The sequence below is a fragment of the Anas platyrhynchos genome, chromosome 28 (assembly GCF_047663525.1).
Source record: "Anas platyrhynchos isolate ZD024472 breed Pekin duck chromosome 28, IASCAAS_PekinDuck_T2T, whole genome shotgun sequence".
NCBI classification, from domain to species: domain Eukaryota; kingdom Metazoa; phylum Chordata; class Aves; order Anseriformes; family Anatidae; genus Anas; species Anas platyrhynchos.
The window spans coordinates 2,643,862-2,668,478 of record NC_092614.1 but is presented as its reverse complement, the minus strand read 5'-3'; the positions used below and the strand labels follow the sequence as shown (position 1 = coordinate 2,668,478).

The 24,617-nt window shown below is 64.2% G+C and overlaps 2 protein-coding genes across 2 annotated transcripts in view; both read left to right on the top strand.

The window, feature by feature from the left end:
- Positions 1 to 817: 817 nt before the first annotated feature.
- On the top strand, positions 818 to 5,450 carry P3H4 (prolyl 3-hydroxylase family member 4 (inactive)). The gene is made up of 8 exons (XM_038168674.2): positions 818 to 1,362; positions 3,020 to 3,169; positions 3,465 to 3,636; positions 3,715 to 3,843; positions 3,954 to 4,099; positions 4,186 to 4,269; positions 4,386 to 4,527; positions 4,620 to 5,450. Exons 1-8 carry the CDS (start codon positions 886 to 888, stop codon positions 4,628 to 4,630), a joined length of 1,311 nt encoding a protein of 436 aa, XP_038024602.2. The 5' UTR covers positions 818 to 885; the 3' UTR covers positions 4,631 to 5,450.
- Positions 5,451 to 8,202: 2,752 nt separating this feature from the next.
- JUP (junction plakoglobin) overlaps positions 8,203 to 24,617 on the top strand; it is a 19,271-nt gene continuing 2,856 nt past the window's right edge. Inside the window, exons 1-8 of the mRNA XM_038168808.2 lie at positions 8,203 to 8,331; positions 18,964 to 19,193; positions 20,226 to 20,479; positions 20,912 to 21,150; positions 21,826 to 22,027; positions 22,524 to 22,668; positions 23,289 to 23,392; positions 24,020 to 24,358. Of these exons, the coding sequence (XP_038024736.1) occupies positions 8,222 to 8,331; positions 18,964 to 19,193; positions 20,226 to 20,479; positions 20,912 to 21,150; positions 21,826 to 22,027; positions 22,524 to 22,668; positions 23,289 to 23,392; positions 24,020 to 24,358 (1,623 nt within the window). The 5' untranslated portion in view covers positions 8,203 to 8,221. The remainder of the gene's footprint in view (positions 8,332 to 18,963; positions 19,194 to 20,225; positions 20,480 to 20,911; positions 21,151 to 21,825; positions 22,028 to 22,523; positions 22,669 to 23,288; positions 23,393 to 24,019; positions 24,359 to 24,617) is intronic.

Here is a 24,617-nt window from a genome sequence, read left to right as displayed (position 1 = left end):
TGACAGGTTCTGGATCTGAACTGAATCCCAGCTTCTCAGAGGCTCCTGAGAGCAGAGGCTCAAGCAGAGCAGCATCAGCTGCCCTGAGCCCAGACCCAAGGTGCTCTGTGGGTCCCTGAGGGTCCGTGCTTGGGCCGAGCCACCTCGGCATGGCTTGGGGGGACTTGGGGCTCTCCCCATGACACAGTAGGGTCAGGGTCTGACTCTGGGGCAAGTGAGCTCTTACTGAGGGGGCTGGCATCGCAGGGGGCTGGCATCCCAGCTGGTTTGCTGGCGAGCTGCTCATTTGCAGGGAGGTGCTGGGCACTGCTAACGGCCTCTGCTCCACAGCCAAAAATCTCAGCAGCTCCCTGGCTCCTGCCCCGTGCTGCTGCAGCTCTCAGAGCCACTGTCCAGCAGCAGCACAGCTCTGGGCTTGGGCTGAGGCCAGTGTGGCCATGCCGAGGCCTGGCACGGCTCAGCCCTGGGGTCTGGCACGGCGCAGGGCGAGCAGCCTCCAGCTCGCCACTAGCCAGCAGCGAAACCAGCACCGGGCACAGCCTGGCTGGGGGGGTCCGGGCTGCGCAAAACCAGCCCCGAGCGCACCCCGGAGCCTTCCCAGGAGCTGCAGCCCCCAGGCCCACCCCGGCACCCCGCGCTCCGACCGCATCCCCGGGGAGGCGCAGCAGAGGGCGCAACCCCCCCAGCACCTCCCCGACCCCTCGCTCCTCCTTGCGCGCAGCGCGCAGCCCCCGCGGGCCTTGCGCCAGCCGCGCAGAGCCGCACTAAGACCCTGCGCGCCCGGCAGGGGCGCACCGCCCCTTCCTTCCCATCCCCTTTTCCCTTTCCCCGCCTGCCCACCCCTTGCGCGGGGCGCTGCGCGGGCATTGCGCGGCGGCTGCGGGGATGGGCGGCGCGGCGCTGGCGCTGCTGCTGCTGGTAGCGGTGGCGGAGGAGCCGTGCGCGGCGCAGTACGAGGAGTACAGCGTGCGCGGCTTTCCCGCAGCCGCGCTGGAGCCCCTGCAGCGCGCATACGCCCGGGCGCTGGCGCAATACGCGGGCGCGCACTGGGCAGAGAGCGCCCGGGAGCTGGAGGCCAGCCTGCGCCTCCACCGCCTGCTGCGCGACAGCGAAGCGCACTGCCACCGCCGCTGCGCGGCCGAGGGGGACCCCGCCGAGGACCCCCTCGCCGAGGGGGACCCCGCGGAGTGGGAGTGGGAGCGGGAGCTGCAGCTCTTCGGGAGGCTGCTGCGCCGCGCCGGGTGCCTGCGCGCCTGCAAGCGCGGCCTCCCCGTCTTCCAGCTGCGCTACCCCCCCGCGCAGACGCTGCGCGATTTTCAGCGCCGCCTGCCCTACCAGTACCTGCACTATGCGCTCTTCAAGGTGAGGCGGCGCGGCGTCCCGGGGGGGGGCGCAAATGCCGCGCAACGGGGCGCGCAGGGGGCGCGCAGGGTGCCGGGGGCTGCCCTGCTCTTGTGGGTTGGGGGTGGGCGTCCTGTAGTGCTCTGGTCTTGCCTTCACCTCTTCCCCCCACCCTGTCCTGCACGGCCCCCTCCTCTGCCTCTCATTCTGCAGCTCTGTCCCACAGCCCAGCCCTGCACCCCCCCGAGTTTGCGCCCCTCATCCTGCACCTCCCCATGGACACCCCCATCCTGCATCGCCCCGTCCCACATCTCCACTCTGCACCCCCAAAATCCTGCTCCCGTCCATCCTGCATCCTGCTGCGCTCCCCATCCTGCAGCCCCCACCCCGTACCCCCCATGCTTGGCATCCCCCCTCCCCGGGCTCCTCCATCCTGCCCCTGCACCGTGGCACGTCAGCGGCATCTGGGACGCATCAGGCAGGATGTGAGGGGGTGTGCCTGCAACTGGGGGCCCTCGTGGCTGCCCCCCTCCACAGCCCTTCATGGCACTGGTCCCCTCCTCTCACAGCCCCTTCTGGGGGTTTCCTGGGGGCTCCCCGTGTCCCCCATCCTGCTGTGGGTACGAGCATCCCCCTGCACAGCTCTTCGTGGGTGCCCCTGTCCCACACGGAGAGGTTTTCCTGGGAATTTCTCCAGGTCAGCAGTGCCTACATTCTGCCGGCGTTGGCACTGAACCTGATGTCCCCAAAGCCCCCCAGCGGGGCAGAGCATTGCCTGGGGAGGGGGACACAGGGGCTGTCCCAGCTGGTGGAGCATGACCCGAGCTGGCGGATCCAGCAGTTCTGTGACCGCTGCAGGACACGTGTTGGGATGCTCCATCGGGGAGAGACGCGTGCCCAGGCTCACGGTGCACACGTGGAGGGGTTGGTTTGAGGTGTCCTCCTTTGCCAGAGCTGTGCTGGCAAAGCTGTTCTCCCTCCCGAGATGCCACGGGTGTGCTGGGCCCCTGCTGTGCCGTGGGCTGGGCTGGCTGCTGGTGCAGAGGCTGCTTTAGTCCTCAGCGCTGCTGCCCCCCTCACCTGGCAGTGACGAGGGACAGCCTGGCCTAGATACTTAATGTGTTTTCCTCTCCGTTGCTCTGGCTAAAATCCACGTAACGGATGCTTTGTCCAACCTCCCCCAATCTCAATTCCCCGAAATTGCAACCTGAGAGCTCCGAAAAGCAGCGGAAGAGTGGGGGCAGCTCGCTGGGCTGGCAGCTTGGTTGGAGGAGAGGGGACACGTGGGACAAACCCGAGCCACGTGGATCGCTGCCGGTGGGACACGGGGGTCCCCAAGGGAGCTGAGCCATCCCTGCTCCCACCATGGGCACGGGGAGAGGTTGGCGGGTCTCAGTAGGAGCAGTTGCATCAGCTGGATTTATCTGCCTTGTCTGTGGTCCTTCATCCTGCCCAGCCCCGGCTGCCATGGGACAATTGGGCTTGGGGCTGGCACCGAGGGCACTGGGCTGTCCCCTCCTGAGGAGCAGCCTTCTGCCCTGGGCCACTTCCCTGTGCTGCCCCACAGCCCTGGGGCTCTGTCTGGGCTGTGGTGCTGGGTGCTGAGCCCCCACAGCCCCAGCATCTCCCCACCAGCCCCCCCATGCCTCCCTCCATCAGCTCTTCCTCTTCTCCCCAGTCCAACAAGATCGAGAAAGCCGTGTCCGCTGCCCACACCTTCCTGCAGAAGAACCCCAAGCACGAGATGACCTTGAAGTACCTGAACTATTACAGGACGATGGTGGATGTGGACGAGTACCTCGTCGACCTGGAGGCTCAGCCCTATGAGGTGAGGAGGGGACGGGGCTGGGGTGGGACAGGGACACCCCATGGGGACGGGAGCTCGGTGCGTGCCTGGCTGGCAAAGCCCATCCTGCTGAACCCAGAGGCATCAATCCCAGCTGAGCCCTGGCTCGCCCACCTTCCTGCCCCCAAAAAAAGCATCTGTGTGGGGCTGGTGCCCGGGATGAAGCAGTGTCCAGGGGAGCAAGGCAGGTCTGGTGTCTGTGCCACCCGGCATGGGGCTGGGCACCGTGCTTGGTGCTCGGCGAGGAGGTGAGCCGAGCCCTCTCGGTTCCCTGCAGCCAATTTTCGTGCGGTCGGTGAAGCTGTACAACAACGGGGATTTCCGGAGCAGCGCAGCTGACATGGAGCAGGCGCTGGCCGAGTACTACAAGGCGTACGAGGACTGCCTGGCCGGCTGCGAGGGTGCCTACGAGCTGCAGGAGTTCAAGGACTTCTACCCTGCCATCGCAGGTGGGTGGGTGGGCGGGCGAGCGGTGGGGCTGGGGGCAGGCTTGGGGCATGAAACCCCACTCTGACACCTTTCCCCAGATCACTTTGTGAGCGTGCTGCAGTGCAAGGTGGACTGCGAGACCGAGCTGACCCCCAACGTGGGCGGCTACTTCGTGGAGAAGTTCGTGGCCACCATGTACCACTACCTGCAGTTCGCCTACTACAAGCGTGAGTGCCAGGCGGGAGCTGGGGGGGCTGCACCCCTGGGGTGTGCTGGTGTCACCCACCCCCCCCTGGTGTCACCTTTCCCCTCGTCACGCTGCTGCTGCTCCCCACAGTGAACGACGTGCGGGACGCGGTGCGCAGCGTCTCCAGCTACATGCTCTTCGACCCGGACGATGCGGTGATGCAGCAGAACTTGGTCTATTACCGCTTCCACCGCGAGCGCTGGCACCTGCAGGAGGAGGACTTTGAGCCCCGGCCGGTGAGAGACCCCCCCCCAGACCCTCACCCTGTGGTTTGTGCATTTTGGGGGCCTGACGTGACCCCCGCTCCCCTTCCTGTGCCCAGGAAGCCGTGCGCTACTACAACCGGACGGCCGCCCAGAAGAAGATGCTGGACTTCGCCAGGCAGTACCTGCAGGCTGATGACGAGGTAGGTGACGGCCCTGGCTTGGGGCACTTTTGGGTGCTTTTGGGTCCTTCCTTAGGGGGTCCGACCCCAGAAAGGGCCATAGCAGGCGCGCATTTCCTCCCCATCCTGTGCTGCAGATGGAGGTGGATGACGGCGAGGAGCCGGACCCACGGGACCTGCCCTCGGACGGCGAGTTTGAGGGCGAAGGCGACTATGAGGAAGGCTTCTTTGCGGAGTGGTGGCAGGAGCCCAAGACCAAGGGGGACAAAGCTGACGAAGGTTCCTGATGCCGGGATCGGGGGGGTCGTGCCTGGGGGTGTGGGGTGGCTGCTGCCTGCCCCCTGGTACCACCAAGCCCTCCGTGTTTGCAGAGAGCCTCTGATGAGCCAGGCGAAGGGGACCCCGGCCCTGATGGAGCTGGATGGTGGTGGCCCAGCGATGCCATCGTGGGGACGCCGGGCTTCAGGCTCCTGCCAGCTGCTGCACAAAAACTCAGGCTCACCGGGAAGGGCTGATCCTGCCCGGTGCCCACCGCAGGGCTGCCTCTGCCTCCTGGACATCCGCTGCCCCCAGTCCCAGCGGTGGAGCGGTGGCATCTCCGCACCGCTGTGCCTGGCAGGGTGCCCCCCTGAGCCACCCGTCCCTGGTGTCCCCAGGAGCCTTGGTGCCGGCGGTCCCCTGCAGCACTGGGGTTTGCCGTCCCCCTCGGCTCCTCCCCAGGAGCTGTGGATGGGGGTCAGGACCCAACCCTAGTGCTGTCACGAGGCGTTCAGTGGGTTTCCCTGCGCTGGGTGTGACGCACGTGGGTCCTGTGCATCCTTGGAGCTCATCCAGGGCTCCTGCCCTGGGGCTTCCAGCATCCCACCAGCAGCTTGCAGAGCCCTGGACCCCCTCAGAGCCCATGGCCCGGTGCTGCTGCAGGGGTCCTGGTGCTGTAGCGGGGGTCCCAGGGCTGCAGCAAGGATCCCGGGGTTGCAGCATCCCCGTGCCAGCGCGTGGCTGCAGCCTGGGGGGGCTGCATTGCCCGTGCCCCGCGTGTGCCTTGAACTCTCACCACGCCAGCCCTCCGTAGCCTTAAGCTCCATTAATTTAATACTTCCCGTCTTGCACAGTTGCTTTTTTTTTTTTTTAATTATTATTATTATTATTATTATTATTTTACTGGTGCTGAACTTTTAATAAAATCCAGACCGGTCTTTTGACAGCTGCCTCTGCCTTGGGGCTCCCTGGGGCTGGGGTGCGCCCGTGGTAGGAGAGGCCCCACAGCGGGCAGGGGGAGGGATGGGCAAGGGTGCTGGGCACCCCTGCGAAGCAGGGAAGACCCTAAAAAAGGGCAGGGGGATGCCTAAGGGGAGGGGGGGCTGGGACCCCCTGAATTGTGCCAGGTGAGGCTGGAGGCACCGTGCACCACCCCAGTAACCTGCGCAGCATCTGATGGTTGGGGAGGGGGCTGCGTGCATCACCCCAATACCAATCCTTGGGGTTCGTCACCCTGCTGCTCGTCTGAGACACGCGATGAGCACCCCCTGATGCTGGTCCTGAGCTGCAGGGCGGGATGGCCCCGTTCCGGGCTGCATCGCTGCCGACAAGCCCGTGCCCGCCCTTGGGCACGGGGCGTCCAGGGGCAGGCAGCGTGCGGCCTCCCCGCTCCTCCCTGCTGAGCCGGGCGCGTTTCTGCTCCCCTTGGAAGTTGGCTGCGAGGACTGAAACCGAGAGGCTGAATCATAGCGTTGGCCCCGGGGGAGGGAAGGGAAGGGAAAGGAAGGGAAGGGAGCGAAGGGGGCGGCGGGGAGGCTGCCAGCACCCCACCCCTTGGTGCCACCGAGCCCCCCTTGCGCCAAGGTGTCCCCAGCTCTGCCCACCCCACACCGGGCTGGTGCCGAGCCCCCAGAGCTGCGGGCGAGGTTTTTGGGGGACGCAGGAGGCTGCGGGTGGGAAGAGCTAAGGGGAAGGCAGCGCAGGCGGTAGGAGCGGCTGGTGGCACCCATGCGCCGGGCAGGGCCCTGGTTGTCCCCCGGGAGGAGCTGGGTTTGTCACCGATGGGTCACGGCCACCCGGCGGGGTGCGGCCGCTGGGAAGCGCCCGGCTCAGCGCTGGCGTCGAGGCCCTGGGGGGGGCAAAGGCTGCTTTATCTCCCCAGCACGCTGGGCGAGGGCGGTGTAGGGCCTGGGGGCCTCCACCCTGCTGCGACGACGCACGCCCGGGCAGGGTGTCCCCCCCTCGCCAGCCCTGGGGACACGGCGCCTTGCTCCCACTTCTCCACTAGCAGTGAGCAAAACCCCTTTGTGGCCCCAAATCGGGGTCCCCGGGGGCTTTTCCTGCTCCCACCCGCAGCCAGAGCTGCCCTCGGGGGTGTGCAGGGTGGGAAGGGGGGGCACAGGTTGGGAATGGGGGCGCCCCCCGGGAGCCACAGCACGGAGCAGGATGGCTCCGTCGTGGCCTCCGTGTCCCATGGCACGTGGGGACGGCAGCGCTGGGCTGATGGGGACGTGTTGGGGTGCAGCACCACGCCGGGCTTCCCTGCGGCCCCTCACCTCGACCAAGGAGGAATTTGGTCAAGATTTTTTGCCCCTCGTCCCAGCCGGGCTGCTCCATGCCACCGTGCCATCCTCTGTGCCCCTCTCCTCCTCGTGCCGGCTGCGCTCTCGTCGTGCTCCGGCTCCCCAAGATAAACCACAGAAAAAAAAACAAAAAAAAACAACAAAAAAAAACAAACAAAAAAAAGAAAACAAAGAAAAATTAAAAAACAAAGAAAAAGAAAACCCAAAGAAAACCAAACTCCGTTTTCTTGCAGGTTTTTCACCCTTTAGGATCCATCCATCCCGGAACCACAATTTCCTCCCCCAACCCATGCCCACAGCCAGGGGGGGCGCAGGGTGCATCCCCGCACCCCACCAGACCCCAAACCCTGGAGGGGGGGCTGCATCCCGGGAACCCCCCTGACCGTGGGCTGGGCCGTGCCCTGGTGCCGGCCCGGTGCTCGCCGGTGACTCGGCTGCTGCGTGGCGGAGGCTTCGCCCCGGGGGGGCCGGCGGCAGCGGGTGATGAGCCGGGACGCGGTGCTGGGGCCCGGCTGGACCAGTTGGGCCGGGACGGAGGTGACGCAGGGAGCTGCCGGCAGCCGCCCCAGCACCTCTCAATGCTGCTGCTCCTGCCTCAGTTTCCCCTTCCTGGGGGATGCCCTCGACCAGGCCGGATTCGCCCACGGTGTCACCAAACGTGGCCGTGTGGTCCCAGCCTGGGGGGGGGGGCATTTTGGGGACCGGGGGCTGCCCTCCTAACCCCCTGTCCCACTGGGTATAGGGTTAGGGGGGGGCCTGACCACCCCCTTCTGGCCCTCCCCCGGCCTTCGAGCCCCTCTGCCACCCTGAGCCCTCAGTGCTTTGTTTCGCACCAACCCGGACACAATTTGGGTTGAAATCCGGCTGGTTTGGTGTCCACAGGGCCAACCCCCCCCGGTGTGTGTGTGGGGGGGCACTTTGGAGGGCAAAAATAAAAATCCCCCCCCCCGTAGGACACAGGGCTCCCAAGCCCCCTGGGGACCATGCCCTGACCCCCCCTCCCCTTGGGATGCTCCTGGTTGATTTTGGGGTGAAACCGCCCGATTTTGGCACATGCGAGAAATTGGGGGTGGTGCTGGGGGGGTTCCTGGGGGGGCAGCACCCAGGGGTGCTGCAGGTGGAGGGGGGGGTCCGGGGGGTGCCTGGGGGGGACACGGGGACAGGGACGGGGACACGGGGGGGGGGTCCCCGCGCCCCCCCGGCCCCGCCCCTTTAAGCCCCGCCCCCTGCCCCTCCCCTCCCCCTGACGTCACCCAGGTGGGCCCCACCCTCTCTAAGCCACGCCCCCTCCACCCCCCCCGCACCAATCCCCTGCCGGCTGGGGGCGGGGCGTCCGCGCGCCTACCAATGGCGAGGGGATAAACACGGGCGGTGGGGGCGGGACCCGAGGTGATGGGCGGTGGGGAGAACCAATGGGGAAGGCGTTCGGCGGGGCGGGGCGGGGCGGGGCAGGGCGCTGCTCGCCTTTTGTTCGGGCAGGAGCGGGGCGGGCGGCAGTGCCCGCGCAGGGAGCGGCGCGCAGGTGAGAGGGGGGCGGGGGGCACCGGGGGGGGGTGGTACCGGGGCTGGGGTGAGCACCGGGAGGGGTCCCGGGGTCAGCCGGGACTGGGGAGGGGGCACCGGGAGGGGTCCCGGGGGTGGGTCCCGGGGGTGGGTCCCGGGGGTGGGTCCCGGGGGTGGGTCCCGGGGGTGGGTCCCGGGGGTGGGTCCCGGTGTGAACGGGGCTGGGGAGGGGGCGCGGGGCGAGAAGCGGGGCTGGGGGGGGCTGGGGAGGGGGTCCCGGTGTGCGGAACGGGAGGGGGGTGGTCACGGAGGGGGTCCCGGTGTGAGAACCGGGTGTAACCGGGGCTGGGGAGGGGTCTTGGGGTGAGCACCGGGAGGGGTCCCGGGGCTGGGAGGGGTCCGGTGCGAGAACCGGGGGGGGTCTCGGGGCTGAGGGGGGGTCCTGGGGTGTGGACCGGGAATAGCTGAGGCTGGGAGGGTCCCGGTATGAGGACCGGGAGGGGTCCCGGCGCTGGGGAGGGGTCGCGGTCCAAGGACCGGGAGGGGTCCGGTTTGGGAACCGGGCGGGGTCCCGGGGCTGGCGAGGGGTCTCGGGACGTGAACCGGGAGTAACCGGGGCTGGGGCAGGGCTCGGGTGCAAGGACCGGGCGGGGTCCGGAGCCGAAGAGGGCTCCGGGGCGAGAACCGGGCGGGGTCCCGGGGCTCCGTCCCGTCCGGGGGCGTCGCTCCCGGGCTCGTTCCTCTCCCCGCGGGCAGAGCAGGTCCCGTCCGGCCGCTCCCCGGGGCGAGCCCGTAGCGGGGGTCGGGTGGCGGCTCCGTGCCGGGACCGGGACCGGGGTGGGAGCCGTTCCCCGGTCCCCCCCGCGGGGCTGGCTGGAGGCACGGCCGGGCGCTGCCCAGCCGGGAGGAGGAGGAGGGAGGAGGAGGAGGAGGAAGGAGTTCTCCCGTCCGAAACCCCCGCGAGAGGCTGACGGTGAAAATCCGAGCCGGAGAACACGAAGGGAGGGAGGGACGGGGGGGGGGGGGAGAGCGAAACCGGCTGGCGTTTGGGGAGCAGCGAGGGCTCTAATTGCGTTAGCTGAGTGATTAGCCTAATTAATCAGGTTTGCAGCGCAGATGAAAGGATAACGCTGAAATGTCGCTGGGAGTTGCCCGCCGAGGGCTGTCATGCAGGGAGAGGTGGCAGGAGCACGGGGTGCCTGCTATGGGGGGGGGCATGGCTGTGATGGGAGAGCACCCTGGGGGGGTCCCAGTGCCCCCAATACAGGTCCCGGACCCCCCAGTTGTAATGGTGTCACCGTTGGGGTGACAGCCTGACCCCCTGCGTGCTGGCGGCGGTGTCCCCATGCATCGATCTCCCCTCCTGTGTTGGGTGCTGGGGGGGGTCCTGCCTCCAGCCCACCCCTGGGGGGGGCATGGAGCAGCCGGGTGGGTCGCGGTCCCCTCCCGGGTCCTTGTTGGTGCCTTACCAGGGCAGGCGGGGAGGGCGTGGAGCACCCAATTAAACTGTCTTTATGCATGTGAAGCCTGTAATTGCACCTTGCTTCAGAGGATTGCCATCGAGCGTCATTAAAAATAACAATCTCCTATTGCAAATTCGGCTTAAATACGAGGATCGTAGGACGGGAATGCCAAAAACTCGTGGCTCCGGTGGTCGGGGTGTTCTGGTGCCCCCGTCAGAGCTGGCTCTGTGGCCCCAGGGGTGGTGGTGAGCTGGTTTTGTAGGGCGCGAGTCCCCGGAGCTGTGTCAGCTCCAACATTTGGGGAGTGCTGCGGGGAGGCAGGACGGGCCCTCCCCTCCAAACAATGGCTCTGCTGCTCCATTGTCTGCCCTGGTGCAGCCTCCCTGCCCCAGGAAGCTCCCGCAGCACTGGGGGGGGGGACAGCCAAGGTTTGGGTGTCAGAGCCCCTCGTGCCCTGTCCCTATGGGGGTCCCGGTGTGCAGCGCTGGTTGGATCGCACCTGGAGACCTTGAGGAATTTCCCCTCTGGTCCTGGTGCTGTGTTTTAGCATTGCTATTGAGTGCTGCCCTAATCCTGTTAATTCTCCCCCTTTGTTTTTTTTTTCCCCCCCCTGCCACCACCTGAAATCCTTAATCAGATCTAGCAGCTGGGCCAGGCAACTGCTCTGCAGCTGCGAGGCTTTTTCGGCAGAGGCTGTGCCCGTGCTGAAGTCGGTGGCTTCCCTTCGAGGCTGTGCTTTGGTGTGGGAGCGTTTGCTGGAGCTTGGCTCCTTATCGCACTTCCACATCTTGGGGTTTCGGCTCGCAGATGGCAGAGCTTCCAGGAAGGGGGAGCTGGGGAGGGTGGGGGCTCCCCAGGCTTTAATTGCTGCATCCATACCAAGCCCTGAGATTGGAAATCCTAAATCAGGTTGGCTTCTAATTTGCAGAACCTAAAAAAAAAAATTGAAGGTCTCTTAAAGCCTTGTGAGTCTACTTTAGATGTCTCGTGGCACCGTTTCCAGCTTTCACCTTCACTTCAGCTGGTGCTTTCCCAGCCAGGCAGGTTTTGGGATCACCCAACAAATGGGACCTGGTGGTGGTGGCTCTGGTTCCCAGCTGGTCCTGTGGGACCTGGGATGTCCCCAGCTGGGCTGTGCAGAAGTAGCTGTGGACCTGTTGGCTTGTAGCCTTGAATTTGGTGCAGCATTTCTCGCTCCTGCAGGGTTGGTTTTACCCCAGTCCTGCAGGGCTGGGGATGGAGCAGGCATGCTGCCTCTGCACGGGGGAGCAGCTGCCAAAAAAAAGAATTTAAACTTGACCTAAGCAGCTAAAAAAAACACATCTGTGTTTGAACTGCTGCTGGCCAGCACCAAGCTGCAAAATGCTCCAAACCTTCAGCCACGCACAGCCCTGCTGCGCCCTGTGGTGCTGTCCCAAAGCTGGCCCTGCACAGCCCAAAATCTGGGCCATGCTCAGGCGTGTTGCTGCCTGCTCCTGTTCAGCCCGTTAACGTTCACCTGAACGTTGGGCTCCTCCTGGATCCTATGTCAAGCAAGGGATCGGGTGCTGGAGGGGACTTTGGGGTGGTTTGTTTGGTGCGTGCACCTGCACCCCAAAGTTTTAGGGTCTGGCAGGGGGAAGGGGATGCTCTGGGTGCTGCATCAGTCCTCCTTCTGTTTCCCTTGGGCTTGTCCTCAGCCTGTGCTTGACCCTGAGCTGGGTTTTGGCTTGCAAGCTGCCCCCTGGGTTATTGCATCCTCCTGTCATGGTGAGGTGCCTCTGAGTGCCCTGGGTGTCATCCTGCTCGGCTGCAGCATGCTGCCCATGAGCATCACAGTACCATGGTTCCTAAACAGCTACGGGGGGAGTGGGGCAGAGGAGGATGTTTCTAATTAGCCAGGGGTTTGGAGTCTCGAAGTCTGCCATCCCTACTTAGTTTTTCTGCGGATGCTGACAGCCCCGGAGGCATTCCATAATGCTTCAGTCGCTCGGATCTAAAATCCCTTTAGAAAAAGGGCAGGAGCCTTGTGCTGGAGCAGGGCTCCTTGGGGCTTCGGGTCTCTACAAGGTGCTGAGCAAGGAGCTGCTGGCTCAGACATGGAGCTGCGGAGGGGGCTGATTCAGGATGCTCGGTGCTTTCTGGATATCTCTTCTTGAGGCTGTGAAGATGAGCGAGTGCCGGTGCCCTTGTGGGGTCAAGCAGCATTGCCTGCTTTGGTGCTTGAGACCCAGCCCGGGACTAGGAATTGGCCCCGTGGCATCTTCCCTGTGACCTTGGTGAAGGTCCCTCCTCCAGGTGGGGATGGAGCAGGGGATGCTGTGCTGGGGGCAGCAGCCAGAGCCCAGCATCTTGGTGCCCTGGTGCCACCAGGAAGCCGAGTGCTGCCAGCATTTTCCAGGGTGATGAACCAGCTGCTCCCTGTTGGGGCGTTTAATCCTGCTTGGTGCTGTCCTTCTCCTTTATCCGCATCCCTGTGGTCTCAGGATGTGCCGTGGTCTGGCTTTCCGAGGTGCTTTGCTGGGCAGAAGGTGTTTGGTTCTTTGCTGTTGGAGACCTTTGGCTGCTGTAAAGAGCCTGCTGTAATCACTGTGACACGCGGGCTGAGCCCCGGTGACAAATCATTAACTTGCTCCGACAGGCTGGGTGCTGACGGGTGTTGGTGATAATTCCTCGTGAAGCATTTGAACTTTGCAGATGTAATGCAATCGGATGGGGAAATTAAGCTGGGGCGCAGCAGCCCTCAGCCCAGCTTCCCTTCCCTCTGTTCTTCGCTGGCAGAATCGGGGCCAGGTGGCAGAATCATGTGTTTTTTGGACACCATTATTCTAGCTGGAGACAGCGTGCGAGCCTCCAAGCCGAAATCTGAAAAGCCTGCAATTATCGTGTTCTTAAAGGACAGCTTGTTCCCGGTGCTCTTTACAACAAAATAATTTCTTCTTATCCAGATGGAGTTATTGTGATTAATTGCACCGTGCCAGTTTCTCCTTCCTGTGGACAAGCAACGAGTTCCCATCTTTCCCAGCAGTGTTCCCAATGAGATTGGTGATCTCTGGTTGCGGGGGGGGATCTGCTCAGCTGCGTCCTGTTCCTGGTGCCCCCGTGGGTCTCCATGGGTGCTGGTGACCCCTAGGAGAGGGAGCGTGGGTGCTGTGGTGACCCTTGAAGGTTTTAACCAAAACCACCTCTTCTGAATGCATTTGAGACAGGTGGAGGGGTGAGGCTGGGTGGGAGGTGCTCCTGCTCCATCCACGTTTAGCACAGCGCCCAGCCTCGTGTCCGAGGGTGCAGGGGCAGTGGTGGGTGCTGCAGGAGCAGGGTGGGGTGGGAGGAGGTTTCCCACGTGTGGGAGAAGCTCCTGCTGATGGCAGAGGATGGGTGTTGGCTCGGGAGGGTGGAGGGGAGGCTTAAAGCTTTCCTCCCCCTGGGGAGAGGCCGGTGCCCTGTGCGCACGGGGTGTGAAAATACCTGACCTGGGCAGAGCCGCGGGGATGCACCCAGGGAGGGAGGAATGTGGGTGCTGGTGGCCAGGACAGAGCTGGAAAGGGCTGGCTGGGCTCTCAGAGGAGAATTATTCTCCAGGGTGACTTTGTGCCTCGGCAGGAATGTGTTTTAGGACAGGATCGCTCCGCCCTGCGCCGCAATCAGGGTGATTCCTGCACTGCCTGGGTGGGGTGGGGAGCTGGGCTGGGCTGCAGGTAGAGCCCTGCAGCGCCCGGTCCCACCTCTGAGCTCTTCCTGGCCTTGAAATGGCTTGGCTGAGAGTCCTGTGCCTTGATCTGGGGGGGAAAAGGGCAGCCAGAGACACCAGGGACCATGCAGGGTGACCCTAATGGCCAGTGTTGTGCGTGCCCCCAGGAGGGAGGGATGTGCAGTGGGTGGTACCTTGGTTTGGGATGCAAAGTGCCAAAATATCGCACTGTGTGTGTGCTGGAGCTGTCAGTAACCCTGAATTTGGGTGAAGGCAAGGCTTGGGGCACGGGTGTTTCCAGCGAGCTGTGCCCTGATGGAGAGCAGAGAGGGGGCTGTGGGGGGGGATATGGGGCCAGGGCTGGAACCAGGTGGGGGGGGGGAGCAGAAATGAGCTTGATGTGGGGCTCTCAAACACCTGGTTGGGAGCAGCTGGGAAATAAATAGGGCTTGAGGAGCTGCCTCTGGTTATGGGGTGTGGATTTGGGCAGCAGCTCCCGTGCCCATTGCTGCCCACCTGGAGCCCCGCGTGGCCGCAGCATTTTGGGTGTGCAAACGGTGGCCGGGAGCCCCTCTGGGTGTGCAAACACCGCAAACAAAGGCATCCAGCTCCTTTGTCTGGCGAGGGCAGGGCCGGAGCGGGGCTGATTGGGGTGCGCGGTGCCGCGCTGCTCCCCGCCGCTCTCCTCCTCATTAAACTTCAAGCCGCTCTCTCATCCCCCTTTGAATCCTTTGACTTCTCTTCTCTGCGCAGCCCTCACGGAAACGGCTTGCGCGAGCAGGGCTCTGACTTTCATGCGTCCCATTGATGCCGGCGGGGTCTTGAAAAGCTCCTTTCTCTCCATCCTTGCGCCGCTTGTTCCTGCCGTGGATCCTTTTCAAAGCTGCTGAAGCTTTTGCACGGCGCTGGCTGTCTCGGCTTCGTTAGCAGCCGCACAGCAGTGGCACCATCACCTCTGGGCTGTGGCTCCCCCATCCCTGCTGCATCGTCCCCGCTTTGTCTGAGAGGCACCAAAAAATAATCCTCCTGCCTCTCCAGGTGCCTGGAGAGGACCAGAGATCACTTGCGTGCAGCAGAAGTGCTTTTAAAATAGTCTTTTTTTTCCCCTTGCATGGTATTTGTTGCACTGCCTTAAATACCTCTTTCCTTCTCTTAAAAGCCCCAGTAACTGTGTAATTACCATCGCTCACGTGCTTCCTGCAGCCCAGCTTGCCAGGACACAATGGAGCTCCAGCCCCGCTGCCCTTTGTTCTCTGCAAGGCTTGGGGGGGGGGGGTGCTGGGGGGGCTCTGACAGCTCCTCTGCCCCCTGCCCTGCCTCGCACCACCACCGCATCAGGGTCTTGCTGCCTGCTTCTGGACACCCCAAGTCTGTGATCTGGGTTTTGGGGGTGTCCTCCCGTGCCCCCACCTGCTGACCTAGAGGGGCTGGGTCCTGCTGAGCACCGCAGCCCCCAGCCTGGGGTTCGCTCCCCTCCTGCGGCACCGTGAGCCCCATCCCCAGCATGCCAAGGAGCCCCTGGGCAGTGACTATTTCTGCCTCCAGCAGCATTTATCCCTTCCCTGCTGCTTCTCCCAGGCAGCTCAGCTGGAAACCAGTGCCAGCGCTGGGCTCCAGAGGCTGCGTCCTGCTTGTCCCCAGAGGAAGGGGCTCTCCGGGCATGTTTACTGGAGTCTACTGGAGTTTACTGAAGACTTCCTCTGCAGACGGTGTCCGTGGGGAGCTGATGTTGTCTGGCTGCTGATCAAATAATTCTGGAGACAGATGAGCCCTCTGGCCGGGGCTGTGCAGCGCTGGTGGCTTCCTCTGCTTTTCCACCAGGATGCCTGGCTCCAGGAAGCAAGGGGGGGGAGGATTTAACCTTTTTCCTGCCCTGTGCTGGTGTAGCTGGAGCTGCTCGCCTGCCTGGCAGGAATTTCCTTGTGTGCCCTGCTCGCTGCTTTCTGCACGGAGAGCTCTGCCCGGTTCCTGGCTCTTGAGCTGCCGGGGAAGGTGAGGGTCCTGAGGGTCCTGCTTTTGTGTTTCTGCATGCTCTGCTGCAAGCTGCTCGCCTCCAAAAAGCCTCGGTGTGGCTGTGACGGATGCTTCTGAAGGTCAAACCAGGCTTAAGCAGCATCCCCTGCCTGCAGTGTCACCTGCCAGCTCGGTCCCCGCTGAGGAGCGGGGACATCTGAGGACAGCAGAGGGGATGGAAATGCTTGTGTCAGGTGTGAGGAACAACAGGATGCTCGGCGCAGGATTCAGGAAACATCTCCCTCTGCTTCTGCAGCCTCTGACACTTGCTCCGCTGGCCCTGTCACCTTCAGTGCCACCAGCTCCAGCTGCTTGTGGCAGAAAGCAAAACCCACAGCGGTGCTGGGCTGGTGCCCATCAGTGGGGCGATGCTGCTGGGGCTGTTATAACGGGGCTGGGATCTCACAGTAACACCCGTGCTCATTAGCCTGGGTCTGTTCTGCTGCTCGGAGCCTGTCTGGGGCAGATCACTTGCGCCCGTCGCAGATCTGAGCAGCTCCGCTCGCTTTTGATGTCTCGGAGGCTTGCGGTGCAGACAGGGAGGAGGGCGGCAGCGGGGAGGGGGGGACGGCTCATGCATAATGCACAGCTATGGAAAAAGGCAGCGTTTGAGCCCAACTCGCGGGTGTTTGAAAAAAATTAAGTGCTCGTCAACCGCCTGTGAACTGCAGAGCAGCCGTGGCAGGTTGGCTGAGTGCGTGCGGATGGGAACGGGCCCCTCCTGCCAGCTCTGGGTGCCGGGGTGCTCCCACCCACACCTCGGCTGTGCCGTGGAGGAGCTTTGATGCCCTTGGCTCAGCTCTCCCCCTCGTCCAGCCCTGTCCAGGGCAGCTTTCCAAGTGTTGGTGTGGGGACCTGGCAGGTGGCTGGGGCTGCTGCCAGGGCTCTGCACGCTGCTGCTCGCTGGGGTTGCTGATGGCTTTGGTGAGCCTCGCCGGTGCCAGCTGCTCTGTGGTGGCACCGTGGGACCCTTCCTGCCTCCCCCTTCCTGCCCCAGCCTTGTCCTCTGCATGCTGCTGCCCTGGTTTAGGGCTGGGGGGGCTCCTCAGCTTGTGATCCAGGCACCCAACCTATTTGTGGTGGCTGGTGGCCGTGCTTTGGTGGCATTTTTGTCAGGCTTCCCGAAACCATGGTCACCAAATGGGGAGGGCTTGCTTTCACCAACACCCCCCTGACACCTGAGCGCACTGTGGGGCTTTGCTGGAGGATTTGGGGCTGGCTGCATGCTGTGCACCCCCCCAGCTTGGCTGGATTTGCCCTTGGGGCTGTGTCTCACCCCCCTTTGCTCTGCACTGATCGGAAAGCCCAGCTCCAGCCCGCACCCTGCCATGGGAATAACCTGCCTCCCGCGGCCTCCATTAGCAGGGCTGCCTTTTACTGCCTTATAAACATGCATTATGCACAACCCATTAAAGCCAGAGCAGCGTGCAGCTCGCTGCTTTACAGCTCCGAGAACACCGAATTGACAGGAACAGCCCCCCACTGCCAGGAAGGCTGCCGGGGGGGTGGGCAGTGGGGTGCAGGATGCTCCGGCCTCGCTGCGCCCTGACCTCCACCCCTCTTCAGGAAAGGGTTTGGGTACCTGTGCCGGGATGTTTTCCCGGTGAGTGGCAGCCTGTGCCGCTCGCCAGGGCTCGGCTGCTCCTTGGGAACAGCCCGCAGCGCTGGGGCGAGCCGCGCCAAGCCCGTGCGCGCCGCCCTGGCCCCCCCCCAGCTCTGCGCAATCCGCGTCCTCTGCCACCACCCAACGCACTGACTCACTTTGGGTGGTGGGGTACCAGGGCTGCCCACCCCGGGGTTGGCTCATTGTGCCACCCTCACCTTGCTTGGGGACGATGCTGGTGGCAGTGCCAGCCTTTACGGACCCCCAGATTTTCCCCAAAAAGCTCGGAGCTGGCTCGGGGCCACGGGCACGCGGCCGCCCTGGTCCAGCCTGCTGCATGAATCAGTGCTGGTGGAGGTGGTAATTACGCCTCTGTTTGGCAGAGCTGCTCCCAGCTCCGCCGGGCGCCGCACGGCAGCTGCTCCCTTCGCCTCTTATCGAGTCTGAAACTCTGACTCATCCCCTCCCCGGGCGGCCTCGGCTGCTGCAGGAGGCCGGGGGCTCTCGCTGGGTGCCCCCCATCCCGGCCGGGGGCTGCGTGCGGGGTTGGTGACTCAGCCCTGCAGCTTCCTGCCCCTGTGGGCTGCGATATCCTAATATCCTCCTTTGCCTCTCCTCCCCCAAATCCCCGAACTACCGGCAACAAAAAAAATATCTAAAAAGTACACCCAGGGTGGTTGGTTCTGGGTTTGGGGACGGAGCAGCTGTGCTGCGTTTGGGGATTGGAGTCTGGTCCCCGAGACTCTGGAGCAGCCAGACAGGGCTGGAGCAGGGCTCGTGCTGCCGACGGGCTCCCCGGAGGCCCAGGCAGCTGCTGGAGGCTGGCGGGGAGCAGAGCAGGGAGCAGAGCGTTCCCGTCTGCCCCAGCCCCGTGGTGACTCACGGCATCGCCATGCACAGGAGGCGGCTGCGGGCGGGAGCTGCTCCTCTCTGCTTGGGGATCTCCCGTGGGTCCCGGCTCCCCTTTGCTCCCGGAGCCTCCCACGCTGGTGTTGGGTGCTGGGACCCCATGCCCAGGGTGTTCCCAGTGTTGCTTCCCAGTGCTGTGAGCCTCCCTGCTGGGGCAGCTGGAGCAGCGTTGCCACCCCTCTGCGATAATCCATGAGCACCAGCTGCTGCTGGCCCCTTTTCCCAGGGGATGGGGCTGCCCCACTTCCCTCTCCCTCCCCTCCCCGGGCTCTGATGCCAGGTTTCTGGCTGTTCTCTGATCTCTTTGCAGCCACGGCGCACCGTGAGCATGGGGACGTGCCACATCTTGGCTCACCCATTGCTGGATGAGTCTTGGGGGGGGACCATGCTGGTGTCCCCCAGCCCAACCCAGCTGTTTGGGGACCCCCAGGAGCCAGTAGTGAGCGTGCTGCTGGCACCACACTCAGCACAGGGAGCACCCAGACCATGGGCACCCAGGCTGCCATGAGAGAACCGAGCCACTGGCTTCGCCTGCTTATTTTTAGGAGCGTCCCAGCAGAGCCTTTGAAAGACTTTATTTTATTCCCAGAGTCCCAGCCTCGTCCTCAGCTCGCTGCCAGCTCCCCTCTCCAAAAACCTGGTTTTTAAACAGCCTGCGTGCGGGAGCGGGGAGGCCCCCTCTGCGCTTCGGCACCGAGGTGCTGAGACGCGGTCTCGCGCGGCGGGCGCTGGCGGGCGGGCGGCTCAGCGCCGGGTGCAGCCACGCTTCGTGTCTGAACACGAGCAGCAAAGTGCTGAGCTGTGGGTTCGTCAGCTCGGTGCCGCCTTTCATCTCGCTTGGGGGAGGAGGGCAGATAGCGATCTGCTGGCGGGCTGCGCCCGGGCGGCTGCGCTCGGCTGCGGCGGGGGCGCCGCCGGGGTCCGTGGGGCAGGAAGGTGCCGCGGAGAGACCCCGGGCTCTGCCCTACAAGCTCTCGGTTCCCTGCCCCGCAGAGCAGCCATGGAGGTGATGAACATGATGGAGCAGCCGATCAAGGTGACGGAGTGGCAGCAGACCTACACCTACGACTCGGGCATCCACTCCGGCGTCAACACCCAGGTGCCCTCCGTCAGCAGCAAGTGCCTGGGGGATGATGACGAGGTCTACGGGAAGCAGTACACCATCAAGAAGACCACCACGAGCTACTGCCAGGGAGGAGGCCAGAGCCAGAGCCAAGCACAAGGTAGGGGTCTGGTGGGGGGGGATGCCAAGGGGGTCAGCCGCCAGCTCGGCTGCGTTTCTGCTTCCTTCTTCCACCTCCCCCACGGCTCTCCCGTGGCCTGTGCTTACCGTGCTCCTTCTGGGCACTCCTCCACGCAGCCTTCCACACCCTGGGAGTTGTTGCTGCCTAAAATATCCTCCCTCCCTCCCGTCCTCCTTCCCCTGCGCCGAGAGCTCTGGCGTCGAGGGCGCGCAGCCAGAGCCCGCACTGGTGCTGAGCTGTGCGCACTCATCCCAGCTTGCCGCTCGGTTGGCTGCGGAGAGGAACATCTGATCCCAGCCCACGGGTCGGCCGTCAGCTCTGCTACCTGCCTGCTCGGGAAACCTGTCTCGCTGTGCCTGGCAAAGCCCTGGGTACACGCTGTAAAGCCCTGACAGCCCGCTCGCCTTCCCCCGCTGCCGCTGGGGCGAAGCAGACGGTGGCGCAGCCCGCTGGGCTGAAGGAGCTGCTTCCCCCAGCTTTATCCCCAAAAAGGGGGCAGATCTACTCTAGTCAAATATGTGGCTCGCCTCCCATTGATGGGTCCTGGAGGGCTGAGCTGTGAGTTCCCAGTGGAAGCAGAGCCCCGTGGGGAGGGACAAATCCTGCCCGGTCCCTGCTGCGCGCAGCTGGGGACCACAGGTCTCTGCTGGGGACATCCCTGCTGCTCTCGTCCCCGCAGCCCCAACCAGGAAGGCCTCCGTGCCCTTCTCCTAATCCCCAATGCCAGCCGGCCGTGAGTTGCAAACACCCTTAATTTTTTAATTAACGGGCCTCGTGTGACAACTGCTTAATCACGCCGCCTAATTGAGCGTTGTCTTATCTCCACGCCGCCCTATCTGTTTACGCTTGGAAGCTCCAGCTCCTCGCAGGACGTGCTGGGACTGCTGACGTGGCTGGAGCCGCGACGCTCAGCTCTTCTTGCTCAGCTCCTTGAAATTTGGGGAGCGGGGCCGGGAGTGCTCCCTCGAGAGACCCCAGCCTTTGACGTTGCCTCCTGCTCTCTCCCTGCAGCGGATATGGAGGCTCAGCTGGCCATGACCCGTGCTCAGCGCGTCCGGGCTGCCATGTACCCCGAGACGGTGGAGGACCGCTCCCTGCTCATCACCACGCAGGTGGAGGGGCAGCAAACCAACGTGCAGCGCCTGGCCGAGCCCTCGCAGATGCTCAAATCTGCCATCGTGCACCTCATCAACTACCAGGACGACGCCGAGCTGGCCACCCGCGCCATCCCGGAGCTCACCAAACTGCTCAATGATGAGGACCCGGTAAGGAAGCGTGGTTTGATTGCACCTTTCTCTGGGCTTCCAGCTGCAGGGCTCCCTGGGGGTGCTTCCCCAGCAAGGGTGGCACAAACGGGGTCCCGAACTGCTGCTGCCATCCAGCTCCTTCCCTCGTGGCGAAGCCCTGTGGTCATCTCCGTCCTGCAGCAGGATGGAGCCCACCTCTGCAGCTTGTCCCTGCTGCCCTCGTAGTCCTGGCCTTGTTCAGGCTTCTTGCCCACTCTCAAAGCCCCAGACCCCTCTGCCTGCCCCCTTTTCCCTGTGCCATGGGTCAGACCCTGCGCTGCGAGGTGGGCAAGGCTTGCGCCAAGCATCAGCCCTCGATGGGGGCACCCACAGCGGAGCAGGAACCCTGGCGTGCCTTCAGGGGGCTGCCCTGGGACTCCCTTCACCCACCAACTCCTCTCCCAACCCCAGGTGGTCGTCAGCAAAGCTGCCATGATCGTGAACCAGCTCTCCAAGAAGGAGGCGTCCCGCCGCGCCCTGATGCAGTCGTCCCAGATCGTGGCGGCCGTGGTGCGCACCATGCAGAGCACCAGCGACCTGGACACGGCCCGCTGCACCACCAGCATCCTGCACAACCTCTCCCACCACCGCGAGGGCCTGCTCTCCATCTTCAAATCCGGCGGCATCCCGGCCCTTGTCAGGATGCTCAGGTACTGGGGTGGTGCCGGGAGCTGGGCATGGCACCGGGGTGGCCCTAAGAGGGTGGTGGAGCCAAGATGTCCCTGCCAGGCTCACGGGGGCAGAAAGAAGGGAAGGGAGGGCTCATCCTCCAGAAGAAGGATAGGTCCTGCTTCTTCCCGTGCCAAAAAAAGACCCCACCAGGAGCCCGAGGCCATCAGCAGAAGGAAGAGCTTCTTGGAGTGGCTCCGGAGCAGGGCCACGAGGATGCTCGGCGGCCGGAGCCCCTCTGCTGGGAGCTGGGTGGCTCAGTTTGGAGAAGGGAAGGCGCTGGGGAGAGCTTGTGGCAGCCTTCCCGTGCCCCAAGAGGGCCTCGGAAAAGCTGGGGAGGGACTCCTTGGTTGGGGGTAGCAATAGGACAAGGGGGGATGGCTTTAAACTTAAAAATATATATATATAGGTTTAGATGAGATAGATTATTAGATATATAGGGAGGAAATTCTTTCCTCTGAGGGTGGTGAGGGGTGCCCCTAGGAGCTGTGGGTGCCCACAGGAGCTGTGGGAGCCCCATCCCTGGCGGTGCCCAAGGCTGGATGGGGATCTGGGGTGCTGGGCAGGCAGAGAGGGGTGCGGGCAGCGCCCCGGGGCCCTGCTTTGCAGCGTGGGGAGCCCGGCGGCGGGTGCTGACGCGGCTCCTGCGCCTGCAGCTCGCCAGTCGAGTCGGTCCTCTTCTACGCCATCACCACCCTGCACAACCTGCTGCTCTACCAGGAGGGGGCTAAGATGGCCGTGCGCCTGGCCGACGGGCTGCAGAAGATGGTGCCCTTGCTGAACAAGAACAACCCCAAATTCCTGGCCATCACCACCGACTGCCTTCAGCTCCTCGCCTACGGGAACCAGGAGAGCAAGGTGAGCCCCGGGGCGCCCGCTGGCACCGAGGGGGGACCGGAGAGGGGGGGGAAAAACTGCCTGACCTCGCAGAGCAAAAGCTCAGGGGGGTATCAGGGGGCAGCTCCCCCAAATCTGGGCCGTGTCACCCCCCTGGGCCGTGCCTGGAGGCAGAGCAGTGGCGCTGTCTGCGGCGCTGTCGCGTCCGACCCCTCGCGGGCAGGACGTCCCCGCCGGCGCAGACGGTCCCAGTCTGGCCGGTAAAGCGGCTTGGCTGGGTTTCTCCCTCTGCTGCTCAGGGCAATGGCTCCAGCTTTGCTCTTGGGGTGCTGCTCTGGGCTTGCTGCTCTCTCCTCCTACGCTCGAGCTGCTGCAGCCTTGCGTGGCTGCACGGCGCGGGGTGCTGAGGTTTGGTCCCCGGAGCAAATTGAGGGGGTGATGCTGCCCACCCCACCTCATGGGACAGGGGTCTGCGGCGCACAGGGCTGGTGCTGACCCTGTCCCCTTTTCCCTGCAGCTGATTATTTTGGCCAACGGAGGACCCCAAGCCCTGGTGCAGATCATGCGCAGCTACAACTACGAGAAGCTGCTGTGGACCACGAGCCGGGTGCTCAAGGTGCTGTCGGTGTGCCCCAGCAACAAGCCCGCTATCGTCGAGGCCGGTAAGAGGCTTTGGGGCTGCTGCCTCTGCAGACAGTAGGATGATTTGGGATTTGGGGTTTTGGGGTGATACAGCTGAGGGTATCCAGCCTCCTGAGGTTGCTCCCCAAGCCACGCTTCGCACCAGACCCCAGAGCTGCAGGGTTTTGTCTCGTCCTCCCGCAGAAGTGACTCCTCCTGGCCCCGTTTCCTCCTTGCCCCTTGGGGTGGCAAGTGGGGACCCCGACCCCTATCCAAGGGGGGGGGTTATCCTGCTGTCATTCCTCCCCCAGATGGCTGCTGCCATCTCCCAGACGATGCGCAGGGCGCTCTGAAGCCTTCCACATCCAGGCAAAACCACCTGGTGCCTGGGACAGCTTGCTGAGGTGCTTTCCTGGGCTCGTGCGTGGGCAGGAGCCGGCCCGGCTGGCGGGCAGGGAGCTGCCTTCCTGCACCACATTTTTAGCCTCCGCTAAGCCACAAGGCGACGTTGTGCGTTGGAGGCCACAGTCGGGTGGCATCCAGCCCGCCCTCGCCGTGCAGAGAGAGCTGCTGCTGCTGCTCCCTTTTCCTCTCCTCTGGGGACGCTTTGCATGTCTGGATATTTATTTATAGCCGGCTCGGTGTCTCATTTCCCTGGCAGGCGGCATGCAGGCCTTGGGCAAGCACCTGACCAGCTCCAGCCCCAGGCTGGTGCAGAACTGCCTCTGGACCCTGCGGAACCTCTCCGATGTGGCCACCAAGCAGGTGAGAGCTTCAGCACAGCTTTTTGGGGAGCGCCTCGGGGCTGTCGGATGGGTGGTGCGCCAGCGTGCCCCTCTCCACGGAGCCCTGTGCCAGCGCCAGGCTGAACCCAAAGCGTCGTCCTCGTGCTGCTCAGCATCCCCGGGGCTGCTCGTTGCTCTGGCTCACAGCAGCAGCTCCTTCCCCCAGCGAGGATGCTGCCCTGGCACCGAGCCCCGGGAGCCGTGGGGCTCGAGGGTGGCCCTTGCTCTTCCCAGCCCCTCGCCGCCTCCTGATGCGTTCCCCATGTGGCGCTCAGGCTGTGGCTCCGCGCGGATTAGCGCCTGATGCAGTGTGGAAACTATTCGGGCTGGCGGTGGAAGGCACGCAGCCGGGTCCCCTGGCTTGGCTGAGCGTGAGGGGGGACGCGTGGCTTTAACCCCTTCCTGGCCCTGCCTGCACAGCTGGGCCCCCGGGGCTGTGGTCACCCTGGGACAGCTCGGGGAGCGCTGGCTCCTCGCTTTGCTCTGAGCAGCTGGAGGCTGCGTTGTGGGTGCGTTTCCAGCAGGGAAAAGTTGGTGAAGGAGATTTTCACCATTATCTGGCCGTGGTGGGGGGAACTGCTCTGACCTCCCATCTCGGCTCCTGCAGGAGGGCCTGGACGGCGTCCTCAAGATCCTGGTGAACCAGCTGAGCTCTGACGACGTGAACGTGCTGACCTGTGCCACCGGCACCCTCTCCAACCTGACCTGCAACAACAGCAAGAACAAGACCCTGGTGACGCAGTCGAACGGGGTGGAGGCCCTGATCCACACCATCCTGCGGGCTGGTGACAAGGAGGACATCACCGAGCCGGCCGTGTGCGCTCTGCGGCACCTCACCAGCCGGCACCCCGAGGCCGAGATGGCGCAGAATTCCGTGCGGCTCAACTACGGCATCCCTGCCATCGTCAAGCTCCTCAACCAGCCCAACCAGTGGCCACTGGTCAAGGTGTGGGGTGGTTCTGGGGGGGGATCTGGGGGCTGGACTAGAGTGAGCCTCCAGGCTGCTGGTCCCTGGTGGGGTTTGCAGCTGGAGGATGGAGGCAGCGAGCACCGGTGGCTGCTGCAGTTTCCGTCGGGCTGCGTCCTTGGCGGCCGCTAATGGGAGGAAATTGCTCGTGCTGGGCTGCTGCAGTGAAATCAATCCTCGCCCCCCCGGCCACCCCCGCACTGAGGGGGAGGCAGATCCGGTATGGGAGGGTGTGTGG